We start from the raw sequence: 15,535 nt of genomic DNA on the forward strand, positions 1-15,535 counted from the left end.
TCATGAAAAGCAGAAGAACCGGTGTGCATGAGACAGAAGAAAAATGTCTTACAGTAAGTCACGTCCTGCAGAAAAACTAGTTTGTCAAACATGCGATGAGGAAGATTTATCAGCCCTGAGATTGGGAGAGAAAGAAAGTAAAGTGATGTGAAGCTGCAGTGATCTCTCTCTCTGTGTGAAATGGCAGAAGCGAGTATTTCATGGGCTCAGGATGAGTTCATGTGCTCAGTGTGTCTGGATCTTCTGAAGGATCCAGTGACTGTTCCCTGTGGACACACTTACTGCATGAGATGTATCACAGACTGCTGGGATCATGAGGATCAGACGGGAATCTACAGATGTCCTCAGTGCAGACAGACCTTCAGTCCGCGGCCGGTCTTAGGGAAGAACGTGATGGTTGCTGAGATGATGGAGAAACTGAAGACAGCGAGAATCCAAGTGACTTCAGATGTGGAGTGTGACGTCTGTACTGAGAGAAAACACAAAGCCGTCAAATCCTGTCTGCTGTGTCTCAACTCTTACTGTCAAACTCATCTTGAGCAACATGAGAATCTCTTCAGAGGCAGAAGACACAGCCTGATAGATCCCACCGGACGACTGCAGGAGATGAACTGCTCTCAGCACCATAAAATGATGGAGATTTACTGTAACCGCTGTCAGAGATGTATCTGTGTGTTGTGTTTGATGCATGAACACAGAGATCACGACACTGTGTCAATTTCAACAGCAAACACAGAGAAACAGGTGAGAACTGAAGGCATTCTAATGTTCAAAATGAATTACAAATTAAATTCTCTTTTGTTTATAATGTTGGGGCGTAACAATATATTGTGGTGTGAAATATTGTGATTGACTGGTAACGACACACTCAGCTATCGATGCAGTAATAAGTTACTGATACAAACTTTTGTATCGTGATATGTCTTATTGATGCACTTTGCTCTCAAGACGATAAAAAGTTTGCAGTCACGATCGTATCACAATGTTTAAACAAATGTCTTTTTAGCTTTTGTACCGCGATATGCCGTGTTGATACAATAATAATTTCATGATTACAATAGTATCACAATGTTTTAAAAAATGCCTTTTTAGCTTGTGTATCGTGATATGTCATTCTGATACGGTTACAAGTTCACGGTTATGGTGGTATCACAATGTTTAAACAGGTGTCTTTCTAGCTTGCGTGTCGCGATATGTCATGTCGATACGATTACGCGTTCACTGTTACGATAGTTTCACAATGTTTAAACAGATGTCTTTTTAGCTTGTGTATCGTGATATGTCATATCACAAAAATTCTTAATTTGGTTCAAAAAGTTGTATAATACCTCTATGGTAATGGTGAGCCCAGTTTTAAAACATAAGTTGAGTGTATCATTACACCCCGAACATAATCCAAAGGACGGTTTTTTCCCTTTTAAATTTGTTTTCGTCTTGTCTATTCATCACCATATATATATTTAGTGAGTTAAATCGAATTTTGGTCAATTTCATCCCAAAGTCATTGTGGTTAATGTTTCAGAGTCAGTTGGGAGAAACACAAAATAAACTCCAGCAGAAGATCCAGGAGAAAGAGAGAGATCTTCAGAAGCTCAGAGACACTGTGACGTCTCATAAGGTGAGATGTGATGAGATGTTTGAATATCACTGAAGCTCGGTGTGTCTCACAGTGACGTGTGTGTGTGTGTGTGTGTGTGTGTGTGTGTGTGTTTGTGTAACAGCGGTGTGCACAGACAGCAGTGGAGGACTGTGAGATGACGTTCACTGAACTGATGTCTGAGGTGACGCAGCTGATCAGAGATCAGGAGACGGCTGCAGTGAGTCGAGCTGAAGGACGTGTGGAGCGACTGAAGCAGGAGATTGAAGATCTGAAGAGAAGAAACACTGAGCTGGAGAAGCTTTCACAAACACAAGATCACATCCAGTTTCTTCAGGTAAATGAAATGCAAACATATACAAAGATTACAGTATTACTGTATTTGTATTTCATCTCTTGTCTTTCTGTGTGTCTGTAGAGTTTCCGGTGTCTCTCTGTCTCTGGATCAGCAGAAAACATCAGCATCACTTCTGACGTCTCTTTTGATGATGATGTTGTGAAATCTGTGTCTCAATTCAGAGAGAAACTGCAGCGTTTCTGCAGAGAAGAGATCCGCAAGATTTCTGGTAAACTGACGGATATGAATTCATTTTCAGATGTTGAGCACCATTGTTGATTCTGTAGATGTAGAATTCTATTTTTTTACTGTAAAATGTAACATCGGGTGTCATTTGGTTTTCACAGAGACAAACGTGCAGGTCAGTGTGACCCCTGAACTCAGAAGCAGGAGGGAATTATTACAATGTAAGTTACTAAGACAAATAAACCGTTTTACTAAATACATTTCATAAAGCTGATTATACAGATCTTTTGATCAAAATCAAGGAATCATCGGTAGTTTGTTTCATTGTTTAACAGAGGTTATGATTAAATGCTGTTTGCACACATCAGTGATGTCTAGCCGCTCTGGGACCAACCAAATAACAACGTTAGGGGAACATTTTGTGTTTGTTGGATGTAATCAGTGCTAATAAAGTGGTTTGGCGGGAAAGTGTTAAGACTGACTTGATCAGCTGTTTGTCTAATAATTGGACACACTTCAGCTAGCGTTGACATGATGTGTAACATTGAGTTCTTTTCATCAGATTTCCATCAGTTCACACTGGATCCAAACACAGCGAATCATTTGATCAGACTGTCTGAAGGGAACCGAGCGGCTACATTCACTGTTTCACTCCTGCAGTATCTATATCATCCAGACAGATTTGACGATTGGTCTGAGGTCATGTGTAGAGACGGTGTGAGTGGACGCTGTTACTGGGAGGTGGAGTGGACTGGGAGGGGACGGTTGGGTGTTGATGTAGCGGTGGCTTATAGGAGCATGGGTAGGAAGGGAGTCGGTCTGGAGAGTGCAGCCGGACGTAACGATCAGTCCTGGAGTTTGTTCTGTTCTCCTGCCCATTATTCATTCTGTCACAATAACATGGAGACCATTCTTCCACATGTCCCGAGTTGTTCTAGAGTAGGGGTGTATGTGGATCACACAGAAGGAGTGTTGTCCTTCTACAGCATCTTTCCCAAAACCAGTCTCATCCACAGCGTTCACACCACATTCACTCAACCTCTCTATCCTGTGTTTGGACTGGACGAACACTCGGCAGTCAAACTCTGTTTTCTTGAAATGTAAATGGGGCAAATGCGATCCAACAAATGTTTTTTTGGTAACACTTTAAAATAATGGTCCGTTGTTAACAAGTAACTATGCAGAAAGTAATAGGTAGTACTACATTAACAGTTACCTTAATACTATTAACTAATATAGAAGCAAGATTAACTAAGCAGTAAGTAATAGCTAATTTAGGACAAAGGTAGTTTCTTATTTGGTATTTGATAATTACTAAAGAAAAATGCCATCATTGAGAACTACTTGCGAAATATGACCAATTAATAAAGAAAAAACAATTAATTACTAATCTCAACATTAACGTACATAAAGTGAAAAAATAGGTTGTTTGTGGAAACAAATTTATGAATAAATACAAATACCAAAAGCCTAATACCAAAACATGAATGGATATATTCTACATATATAGACTATCCATAGAAGTGTTAATGTAGTACTGCCTATTACTTTCTGCATAGTTACTTGTTAACAACGGACCATTATTTTAAAGTGTTACCGTTTTTTTTTTGTGTTGAGTCTATGACATTAGTGATGAAAACGTTTGATGTTTTTCTTGCTTAACTTAAATGAGCAACCAGTGCTTGAACTGTATCATCATGGCTTCCCCCATGAAGTAATATTGGATTGAGAATGTGACAAACATCCAACAGGGCAATTTAGACAGACAGACTTATTACAGGATGGAATAGTTCAACCGTAAAACACGTACGTAGTTTATGTTTAACTGGAATGATGTTGCGAAGCCTCTGGTCGTATGTTGTAAAATAATTAAATAGATTTAAAAGTTGTGAATATAAACACTTTGTGTAATTCACATTGTCAAGGTGGGCTAAATACTTGTGAATACAAAACATATGTTTATTCTGTTTCTTCTACTGTGACTGTTCATTACTCTGTGATTTTCTAAATCTCCAGATAATGTTGATAAAAATGTGTCTGTTAATGTTGCAAGTACAATGTTTGCGCTGTCAACTGGAGATATACTTTTGAAATGACAAAACCTATATATAGGTGTAGGCCGGGTTTATTTATGATTTATGATGATTTATCCTGTAAAACAAAGTTTGGAAAAGACATTGTTTTGTTTTTTTCTCAGAGGAAAATAAGAGAATTTTCCGCTTATTTTTGTATGCATTTATGCAAAATGTCTTTTTTTTGTCTATTCCAATACAACTTTTATTTTTTATAGTAATGACGGTTTAAACATGGTATATGGTGAATTTTTTTATGTAATCATTAAACAAAACCTATACTTTATTCATCTTAAAATACTTTCATTCTTTACTGGATTGCAGTGATTTTTATTTTCGTTTCCTTTAGTCTTTGATTGATTAATAATGCACAACATGTACATGTGCTTAAGATGCGGATTTACCCAGTTTATTTGTCTTATATTTGAATAAAACATATTAGCATCTGTCCAACCAGAGCCAAATGACTGACAGAATTGCAATATAAGGATAAATATGAGTAAAAGATCAAGATTAGCTTCGACCCAACACAGAGTGCATTTCTCAATACACGTTGAGCTGTGATCTCATATAACAAACACTAAAATACCTTTAATACCAAGAGCAAAGACCGACTACTTGCTACTTTAGTATTTAGTCTACTTAGCATTCTGTGTTTGATATCGGTCACAACAGTCTCAACAAGATGAGACTTAAACAGCTTCACACAAGTGTAAATGATCGCCACTAATAATAAGCTCTCCTCAATCAAAAACAACGATTCAGTAACTTTTTTTCAAAGTTGTTGAGTGCAGCTGCACCACGTCAGAGGAGAACTGACCCTCCCGGCTGAGTCTGGTTTCATCATCAATGGAGTTTGTGTTCCTCGCCACTGGGCCGTGTTGGCTTGCTCACTTGCTCATCAGGGACCTGTAAATTCCTTTAACATCGCTTTATTAGAATGTTCTTATGCTTTCCATAATACCACGCACTGTATTGTTTTCAACCTTCTTCTGGGGCTTTTGCAGTTTTCTTCCTGTAAAGCCACTTTGAAACAATACAACATATATAAATAAAACGGAATTGAATATGACATTTAAAAAAATCAGACGAACACTTAAAACATGAAGACATCACACTCTTCTAGAATGAGTTAATTACCCTCACGTCTTTTCAAACTCGTTTCAAACTTTTATTTTTTTTACCATCATGCACTTTTGCCAACAGTATAAATACAGCAATAATGAGTAAATGACAAATGACGTGATGATCAATCAAAACATTTAGAGGCCAGAATCCACCTACTGTTACGTAAATGGACGTTTTTCAGCGTCTGAATACGTCCTTACTTGTGTCATATATATTGGACTATAACAAAGACAGGACTATACTTGATCAGTCTCAATTATTTACTGGCTGTAATTGTGTTACTACAGCATATCATCCTAAAAACTCACAGAGATGGTCATAAAAACTAAAGGACAAGTCAAACGCAGTCTTACACTGTGTTAAGAGTCAGATGAGCTTTCAAAGACACGACAATGTAATGATAACATATCAAACCATTCCAGCACGAAGTGTGCAAAACCAGAATCAGATCTTCAATGAATGTGTTTGACAAGCGTGTGTGTGTGTGTGTTCAGCTCTCTGTTGTGAGCTTCTGGAGTGTTGACTTCAGTCGATCTCGAGCGCCGTTGCACGACTCCAGCGATTTATTCTGTCTGCAAGTTCATCACCAAAGAACATCAACAAACATTCATTCATCCGCACAATGAAAGAGCTACACACTCATCTGAGTTAACAGGTTACCTGGCCATGAACGCGTTGAGAACCGCGATGTGCTCTTTAGGGAAATAACTCTGTTTGACTGCATGTTCTAAACACTGGAGATGTCCTGGTACCACCTTCACCGGCTTCAGCTTATCTTCACTCTACATGGAGAAAAACAAATGCGTCCCCATGTGTTCTCAACGGCTGACTAAAGACATTCAGAGTCATTTCTCAGACTGGTTAAAGCATCGATGAACTCGTTTCACAGAATATTACGATACAACACAAGAACACAGAAACGATGAAGAAAAACAGCTGATGATATGAGAACACGAGAACCAGAGAGAACAGAGTCGAGATTCGACAACACAACACAACACACACGCAGAACAATCTTTCCACGACTCAAAACCAGTAAGGATGACCTTCAGCAGTCCGAGCATCACCAGCAGCGACGACACAAAACTCAACCACTGGAAGGAAGGTGTGGAGAAGACTTTACTCATGACAGCATCTGAAACACACACACTAACATCAGACAGACGCCTCTCAGACGCTTTAATGATCATCTGCTGGACGTCTGCAGCGTCTCACCGATACTCTCCAGCACGGCCGACTTCACCTCGGTGTTGTCCTCCTTATACACAGACGAGATCTGTAGAAACACTTCTGCTGTCCTGTGCACATCCATCACATCCACCTGCACAACACGACACACAACTCTCCTTCAGCAAACTGTGTGTGTGAGCCGACTCAAACCACTGAACTCAAATGAAACGCTCTTTTAATTGAGCTGTTTATGAACATAACAGAAGTCTGTAGTGTGTGCGACACCTGCTGCTGGATGAGAGAGGATCTCTTCTCCCCGAGTCGCAGCAGTTTGTCTGGAGATGGAAAACTGAGAAAAGACGAGACGTCTGGAGGTCGAGGAGCTGAGGGTGGAGTGGAAAACTACACACACACACACACACACACACACACACACACACGGTTTTATTTCTCACTGGACTTGTGGTGTTCTGTGTGTTGACGATCACAACAGACGTTCGACCGTCATGTTTAAGACCAGATTCCTCGAACCTGATTTGAATCGTTATGTTGTTCTTCCTCTTCCTCCTCCTCTTCCTCCTCCACATCTTCATCATCCTCTTCCTCACCATCATCGTGATCTTCATCATCATCATCATCCTCGTCGTCCTCGGGTTCTCCTTCATCATCACTGTACAGGTACAGAATTAGCGTTACGATCACGACAACATGAACATGTTCTCTTTACTCTTTACTGAGTATTTTCATCCAGTTATTTTATCTTGCGAGTAAATGTTACTGCTGATGTCAAATAAAGCAGGTTGTGTCTGATACCTCAGAGATCCGAGTACATGGCTCATGTTAATGCCCTCCATCAACTCTCGAAGATTCTCACAACCTTCATCACCCAAACAGTTTCCTAAACACACAGGTCAGTACAAACACAAGTGAATCAGTACCATTACATATGCTCAGCTGTGAATCTTCAATTGTTCAGGTCTTTACCCCTTCAGACGTGAATCTTTAACTGTTCAGATGTGATTCTTTAACTGTTCAGACGTGAATCTTTAGTTGCTCAGATGTGAATCTTTAATTGCTCAGACGTGAATCTTTAATTGCTCAGATGTGAATCTTTAATTGCTCAGACGTGAATCTTTAATTGCTCAGATGTGAATCTTTAATTGCTCAGACGTGAATCTTTAATTGCTCAGATGTGAATCTTTAATTGCTCAGACGTGAATCTTTAATTGCTCAGATGTGAATCTTTAATTGCTCAGACGTGAATCTTTAATTGCTCAGATGTGAATCTTTAATTGCTCAGACGTGAATCTTTAATTGCTCAGATGTGAATCTTTAATTGCTCAGACGTGAATCTTTAATTGCTCAGATGTGAATCTTTAATTGCTCAGACGTGAATCTTTAATTGCTCAGATGTGAATCTTTAATTGCTCAGACGTGAATCTTTAATTGCTCAGATGTGAATCTTTAATTGCTCAGACGTGAATCTTTAATTGCTCAGATGTGAATCTTTAATTGCTCAGACGTGAATCTTTAATTGCTCAGATGTGAATCTTTAATTGCTCAGACGTGAATCTTTAATTGCTCAGATGTGAATCTTTAATTGCTCAGACGTGAATCTTTAATTGCTCAGATGTGAATCTTTAATTGCTCAGACGTGAATCTTTAATTGCTCAGATGTGAATCTTTAATTGCTCAGACGTGAATCTTTAATTGCTCAGATGTGAATCTTTAATTGCTCAGACGTGAATCTTTAATTGCTCAGATGTGAATCTTTAATTGCTCAGACGTGAATCTTTAATTGCTCAGATGTGAATCTTTAATTGCTCAGACGTGAATCTTTAATTGCTCAGATGTGAATCTTTAATTGCTCAGACGTGAATCTTTAATTGCTCAGATGTGAATCTTTAATTGCTCAGACGTGAATCTTTAATTGCTCAGATGTGAATCTTTAATTGCTCAGACGTGAATCTTTAATTGCTCAGATGTGAATCTTTAATTGCTCAGACGTGAATCTTTAATTGCTCAGATGTGAATCTTTAATTGCTCAGACGTGAATCTTTAATTGCTCAGATGTGAATCTTTAATTGCTCAGACGTGAATCTTTAATTGCTCAGATGTGAATCTTTAATTGCTCAGACGTGAATCTTTAATTGCTCAGATGTGAATCTTTAATTGCTCAGACGTGAATCTTTAATTGCTCAGATGTGAATCTTTAATTGCTCAGACGTGAATCTTTAATTGCTCAGATGTGAATCTTTAATTGCTCAGACGTGAATCTTTAATTGCTCAGATGTGAATCTTTAATTGCTCAGACGTGAATCTTTAATTGCTCAGATGTGAATCTTTAATTGCTCAGACGTGAATCTTTAATTGCTCAGATGTGAATCTTTAATTGCTCAGACGTGAATCTTTAATTGCTCAGATGTGAATCTTTAATTGCTCAGACGTGAATCTTTAATTGCTCAGATGTGAATCTTTAATTGCTCAGATGTGAATCTTTAGTTGCTCAGATGTGAATCTTTAATTGCTCAGATGTGAATCTTTAGTTGCTCAGATGTGAATCTTTAACTGTTCAGATGTGATTCTCAAATTGTTCAGACTTGAATCTTACATTTCCTGATTGTGTTTGTGTGTGTTTGTACCATTCAAGTCAAGTTTTTCTAACTGATCTTTGTGTTGAACTGATGTCGCCACAGTCAGAGCGGCTTCCTCAGTGACTTCACCAAACGACAGATTCAACTTCTGCAGAATAAACACAACATTTACTCACACTATTGATCATCTATCAGTATTGATCGTCTGTCAGCATTGATTGTCTATTAGCACCTTCAGCAGTGGCAGTCCATTTCTCAAGGTCTCTGCGATGGCGATAGCTCCTTCTGATCGTACAAGACAATCACCAAAGTTTATCACCTGCACGTTGCGTAAGTGTTGCAGTGCCTAGCAAACAAACACACACACAACTTTACAGTTACAGTACAGTGAGTGAGATCTGTTAATCGTGTTGTGGTTGTCTCATGAGCACCTTTGCCATGGCTATAGCTCCTTTCTTGGTGAAGGTGTTGTCATTGAGGTTAAGGACACGCAGCTGAGGGTTGTGCTGCATAGCTGTGGCTAAAGCAGTGACTCCTGGGTAATTGATTCCATTCTGAGGCATGTGCACTTCCTCTAGACTGCCAATCACCTGAGAGAACACGAGACGACATTAGCAACAGAACAATCAGCATAGAGGATTTGAAAGAAGCAACTGGTCGGGTTAAGCACCTGAAAGGCCTGTGCCAGCGCCGTGGCTCCATCATTCTCCAGTCGATTCCTGCCGGCGATGAACACCTTCAGTTTCAGAGGAGAGCCGAGAGCACTCGATTCCTTATAACACACCGTCAGAGCCGCCGCTAGAATCTAGAGAAACAGAAAACACAACCTGATGCCTTTCGCATTGTTCTGGTCATGTAGTGTTTGATCACAACCTGTTTTAACACCAGACAGCAAACAATATCAGCACCATAAACTCCGCCCACCTTTCCTCCACCGATGCCCATTCCACAGTTGTTCAGGCGCAGTTCCTGCAGCGAGTGGCAGGCGGAGCTCTTCAGCAGCAGCTCGATACCTTTCACTCCATCTGGTCCGAAAGCGTTATCGCTCAGATCCAGAACCTTCAGCCGCGCGCCGGCCATGACGATGGCGTCACCCAGAGACACCTACACCAACGGAATCACATCACATTGGTCTGTTGTCTTCATAAACCTCTGTCCTTTCCAAGATCACACCGAATGACAGGTCTCAGATCAGCTCTTACCAGCGCAGGTGGAATCTCAGCTCGCAGACGCCCGGTGAACATGTCGCTCCAATAACAGCACTGAAAACAATAAGGATCAAAACAACCACAAGTACTGCACAGTGAAGGTATTCAGAACATTCTCTAAAAGTTCTCTCAACGTTTTCAAAAAAGTATTCAGTAACGTTAAATGAGAAATGACAAGGGATGTAACGATTCACAGTGAGCCGGTTGAAAATCGATTATAATGTGTGAGAATACATTATTACGTTGAGAATACATGTTTTGAACAGCAGGGGCCGCTGTGTTTACTGCAGATGTGGTGAACGTGGACATGCTGATATTTCTTTAAAGCGTCACGAAACCTCCCCTTTCAGCCACATTCTACCTCACTGTCGTTTTTGAAAAATGCAATTAAAATGGGCGTGAATGCTGTGAGAAGAAAAGCCTTTAAAAACCGGCGAAGGTTCCGGCATGGGAGACGGGCGCTCCAATCACAAGGCGCCGTCATGAATAATTAGGAGAAATGTCTTCTCATTAGTCAAGAAAACACAGTCTCATGAATAATAATGAGACACCGGCGCACCATCGATGTACTATAGTACATCGTCACGTCACATCTTTTGACGTTGGCTAGATGAGGATTTTAAACCCGGAAGGCAAAAATAGCGCTTGGGTTTCGTGGCGCTTTAAAAAAAATCCAAAGTAGGAAAAGCAGAGACAAAGTCTTAGTTTGTTTATATTAAAGTGACTTTTGTGTTATTTAGTTTTTATTTGATTTGGAATTTGCTTTAAAATTGCAATCATGTTTTGTTATTTGACATGAAAATATATTTTTTTATTTTACCAAGGAATGTGGCAGCATTTCAGAAATAATTAAAGGGAACTTCAATTCATTTCCAATTCGTCTCAACTCATTTTGTAAAAAAAAATAGCGAACTGACGAAAAAAATGGCGAACTGAGTGAATCCTTACATCCCTTGAAATGACATATAATGTTGTTAAAAATGTTATTCTTACACTGTTATTGGAACATGTGGTATAAATTGAGCATAAAGCCCAGTCAGATAAATACACAGATGTACCTGCAGGTCGCTCTTCGTCTCCAGGGCTTTAGCGATGGTCTGCGCTGCCTCCACACCAACAGTGTTTCCCTCCAGTCTCAGCGCACGCAGACCATCAAACTCCTCGATGTCCTTCACCATCTCATTCACTGGACACCAACAAACACACAGCAGAAACATCACAGAATATCCTGAAACAGCTTTCACATACTTCATTAACGTCAAAACAAAGCGTCTGTATGTCTGAACGAATGTAAATGTACATATACAGCACCAGTCGTGAGTTTGGAAACTCGTACGCATTCTTAATTAAGATTTCTTAATTTTTTAGAATAACAGCAATCTCATTGAAACTAAGGCGTATGTAACTATTGTAACTGTGGGAATTACGTTGTGACTAAAAGCATTAAAAACAAATGTTTTATTTCAGCGTCGTGAAACTGTAGCCAACCCTTTGACTAGAATTTGCAAAATCGTTCTCTTGATATTTTATTATTCAACTTCTTCAGGTCTCTTCATGGGAAGCTTTTAAAACAGTACTGGAGGAGTTCACATCTATTCTTTTCTGCATAATTTGGTCATTCAAAAATAGTTTTTTATATTGTTTGTTTTCTAATGAACAAATGCAATTTCAGATTAAGATTAAAGCATATTTAAGATAATTAGAAACATTGTGTGTGTGTGCGAGCTCACCAGACTGCGCATTGTCCAGTTTGAGTCCTCGTCCTTTATAGCTCAGCTCTCCTTCATTCACTTGAGTTTTTGCCAGTGAGTCTGCGAGCTGCGTGACATCATCTGACGCCATCCTGACATCAACTGAAGACATGTAAACACACACAGACGAGCTCAGCATGTGTTATTGCTGCGGATGTAATGATCACGAGTCAGTAGGGCTGTGCAATTAATCGAAAATTCATCGTAATCGTCAATTGTGGCCTTCAACAATTACAAAAACAAAAGAATCGAGGCAAAACGATGATTGTGCCGCATTCCATTTTGCAAGGATCCTCTCTTTTCTCGTGGTATAAATCCACAGCGCACCCCTTTCCTTTACAGCGGTTCAGCGGTGCTATTTCTTTACATTTATTTTCAGTTGAATTCACTGTTTAAAAGCCAAGTTTTCATTTTTCTATGTCGTTTTAAAAGTTAATGAGTAATCGTGTTAAATAATCGGGATATTGGCCGCCATAATCGTGATTTTGGTCATAATCGAGCAGCCCTGCGAGTCAGTGGCATAAACTGTTTCGACTAGTCTTATAGTTTATCAAGTGAAAAGTTTGTTACTTCACATAACCGTCATACAGTTTAACATCAGACATTCAATTCAATTTTATTTATATAGCGCTTTTCACAATTTTCATTGTTGCAAAGCAGCTTTACATACATCATAATAAGAAATTTAATCAAAATAATACTAGGGGAAAAATGAAAGAGAAAGGTGGTATTATTGCAAGTTTTTCTCTTAAAGTATATTTAATTTAGTTTTCATAATAATTGTATTATTTCAAATATTGTTATCAGGACTGGGAGCCCAACATTACAATATACCAGAACAATTTGCAAAACATACGGAAAGAATATATTTGTTAAAATATGTGAACGTGCATGTGTGTTGTTAAACACAAGTTGTTTATATTTATGGATTAAACTAAATCAGCAGTGTCTCCCAGTGAGTAACAGTGGCAAGGAACATATTAATATTCCTAAAAGAATTAACCCACCATTTATTTTTTGTCATATTAAACATTTATCATCATCAACAACAACATCTGCGGAATATACATGTGCAAAATAATAAATGATGCTTCTAGACTGTTTTAAACAGCCGCTGCGCTGCGCTGCGCATTTAACGTGATTACACGTGTGCATTAACGTTACACGTGAAAAGCATGAATTTACACACAGTCATAAAGAAATTATGCGCGCTCCCACACCACTTAAAGTTTATGTATAAACGTCATATTTGCACTTACCCGGTGTGTTTGACGCACTTTAACTTCAGATGTGTTTCTAATCGCTGCCTACTTCCTCCCGCTCGCGCTGATGACGCCATAGGGCGGCCGCGCAGCGCCTCACGGGATTTGTAGTTCTAAGTAACAGCTTCTGTACGAGACTTTCATTCGACGCTAAGCTTTATGAAATGCTACCTACATGTTTGAGATACAGTCACGTAAAAAACACAAAAGCTGGCAAACATTTGTTTTGTTCTCTTTATTAAAAACGAATACAATTAACGTGACGTAAAAATGAACTTTACCATTTTACAAAACAATCCGTAAAGCCACACAGGTGTAATAGGCTAAGCGTTATGACGAATGTCGGCGACAGTATTGTCAGACGCAGGATTTATTACGTCAGTGTACGAAATTGCTCACTCATTCACTTCTACCCCATATAGTGGACTAGCATTCGCTACATAGGGAATAGTGAATGAGTGAACAAGTGAGCGAATTCAGATGCAGCTGGAGTGTACATCGAATGTACACTCAAAATCAGAAATGCATTGTGGGTAAAAAGTAGTGAACTTTTGGGAATGAGTAGGGAATAAAAAAACCCTCCGAAAAGACAACAAGATTCTCACTGACGAAATGTCTAAACTGAGGAAGGATCTACTAGAAAAAGACACTCTCATACACAACATTAATGCAAAGCTGGAGAGCTTTATTCAAATCACTCAAACGAACCCTCTCAGATGCTCATCCACATGCAGTCAAAGAACAAACCACTACAAAGAACTGTCAGAGGACCAACACGGTCACACAGCCAGCTCAGCACGGTTCTCAAAAACACACCCATCAGACCCCACAGCACTCCCACAAACACCAAGCCCAGAAATTGCAACCACCAAAACTGCAATTTTAATAGACTCAAATGGAAAATTCCTACACCACCAAAAGCTCTTTCCCAAGCATGCTGTCGGAAAATGTTGGTGCCCTACAACCAACAGTGCACTCCAACTGCTACACCAGTCCAACTTACACAACCCACAGAACATCATCATCCACACAGGACCCAACGACCTTTATAACCAGAGAGAAAGAGTGGCTGACAGTGTCATAAACATGGCAAAGAAAGCCCGCAGGGAATTCCCACAGGCCCGTATCACCATCTCCACATTGCCACATCCGAAGGGACTCTTTAGGTCGATACACATACTGCTCAGCTCTTGGTGTTGTTGATTACGCCATCACAGATCTAAATCCCTCCTCTTTACGTGCATTCACAGTGAGACCACCTTATCAGATCACCGTCAAATACACCTGGTCCTAAAGAAAACTCAACAACCTCATAGAGCCCAGCAATCTGATCAAACTGAACCCAACACTTACATGGTCACCAACATGTGAATCTGAATTTATTAGTGCCATTAGCTCAATAGAGATCTCCAACCAAATTAATAGATTTCAAATAACACAGTTTACGACGAGCAAAACCGACATAAATACGGCTGTACATCAAATAAATCTTCTTTATGAGAGGGGTATAATTAAAGCTAACCTACTATATAAAAACAAGAAAACTAAACTAAAATCTGGTGATGAAATCTGGTTTGACAAAGAATGTAAAATGAAAAGAAAACAACTCCGACAGCTCTCCAACCTAAAACACAGAGAGCCGCACAAACCAGAAATCAGACAAAACTATTGTGAAGCACTTAGGGACGACAAAAACACAATCCATCATAAAAAAACAACATTACCTTAACCATACACACATCTTAGTGGAGGAGAAGAGACACACATTCATCTATCAGCTGCCTTCATTCTCTTATACACACATCTACACTCTTGACTTTATTACATTCTCATCTTTCTGCCTGAAATCTACATTTGAGATTGATATCTCATTTCCATATTTCATTTGTTTACTAACATATAATTGATTTTATATTTCATTCTATATTTATGCCTTGATCAGCACCTTAGTTTAATTTGACTCTAATGTTTGTACTTATTGTATGTCTTGTGTTATATGTTCAATGCTTTGGCAATATTGTAGGAACATGCAATCATGCCAATAAAGCACATTGAAAATGAAAAATGATTGGTATGATTTTATTTCATGGAATCGAGGTAACGTGCATAGACAATAAATCACTACAAAACACTGGTAACAACGAGAGGTGATGCTTAAATCAGCAGATGTAAAACACAAGGAGTGAAAATATACATTTTGGGAAAACTTTGATATTTTAGGTTGTTTGAG

At 39.1% G+C, this 15,535-nt stretch overlaps 2 protein-coding genes across 3 annotated transcripts; one reads left to right on the forward strand and one right to left on the reverse strand.

The window, feature by feature from the left end:
* Positions 1-128: 128 nt before the first annotated feature.
* LOC130561110 (tripartite motif-containing protein 16-like) lies at positions 129-5,199 on the forward strand. The gene is made up of 6 exons (XM_057345249.1): positions 129-744; positions 1,523-1,618; positions 1,722-1,934; positions 2,016-2,163; positions 2,282-2,341; positions 2,683-5,199. Exons 1-6 carry the CDS (start codon positions 181-183, stop codon positions 3,222-3,224), a joined length of 1,623 nt encoding a protein of 540 aa, XP_057201232.1. The 5' UTR covers positions 129-180; the 3' UTR covers positions 3,225-5,199.
* Positions 5,200-5,355: 156 nt separating this feature from the next.
* rangap1a (RAN GTPase activating protein 1a) lies at positions 5,356-13,407 on the reverse strand. 2 transcript variants are annotated; one of them, XM_057345241.1, is made up of 16 exons: positions 13,303-13,349; positions 12,023-12,191; positions 11,351-11,478; positions 10,287-10,346; positions 10,009-10,188; positions 9,755-9,889; positions 9,516-9,674; positions 9,317-9,430; positions 9,133-9,232; positions 7,304-7,388; positions 7,022-7,160; positions 6,776-6,892; positions 6,536-6,641; positions 6,367-6,455; positions 5,981-6,102; positions 5,356-5,892 (listed from the first exon to the last, which is right to left on the reverse strand). In XM_057345241.1, exons 2-16 carry the CDS (start codon positions 12,180-12,182, stop codon positions 5,811-5,813), a joined length of 1,776 nt encoding a protein of 591 aa, XP_057201224.1. In that variant the 5' UTR covers positions 12,183-12,191; positions 13,303-13,349; the 3' UTR covers positions 5,356-5,810. The 2 variants fall into 2 exon arrangements, with proteins under 2 accessions (XP_057201224.1, XP_057201225.1); XM_057345242.1 differs by having other exon boundaries at positions 5,357-5,892; positions 12,023-12,145; positions 13,303-13,407.
* Between the last annotated feature and the right edge of the window lie 2,128 nt (positions 13,408-15,535).

This window comes from Triplophysa rosa, linkage group LG11 (genome assembly GCF_024868665.1).
Source record: "Triplophysa rosa linkage group LG11, Trosa_1v2, whole genome shotgun sequence".
NCBI lineage: Eukaryota > Metazoa > Chordata > Actinopteri > Cypriniformes > Nemacheilidae > Triplophysa > Triplophysa rosa.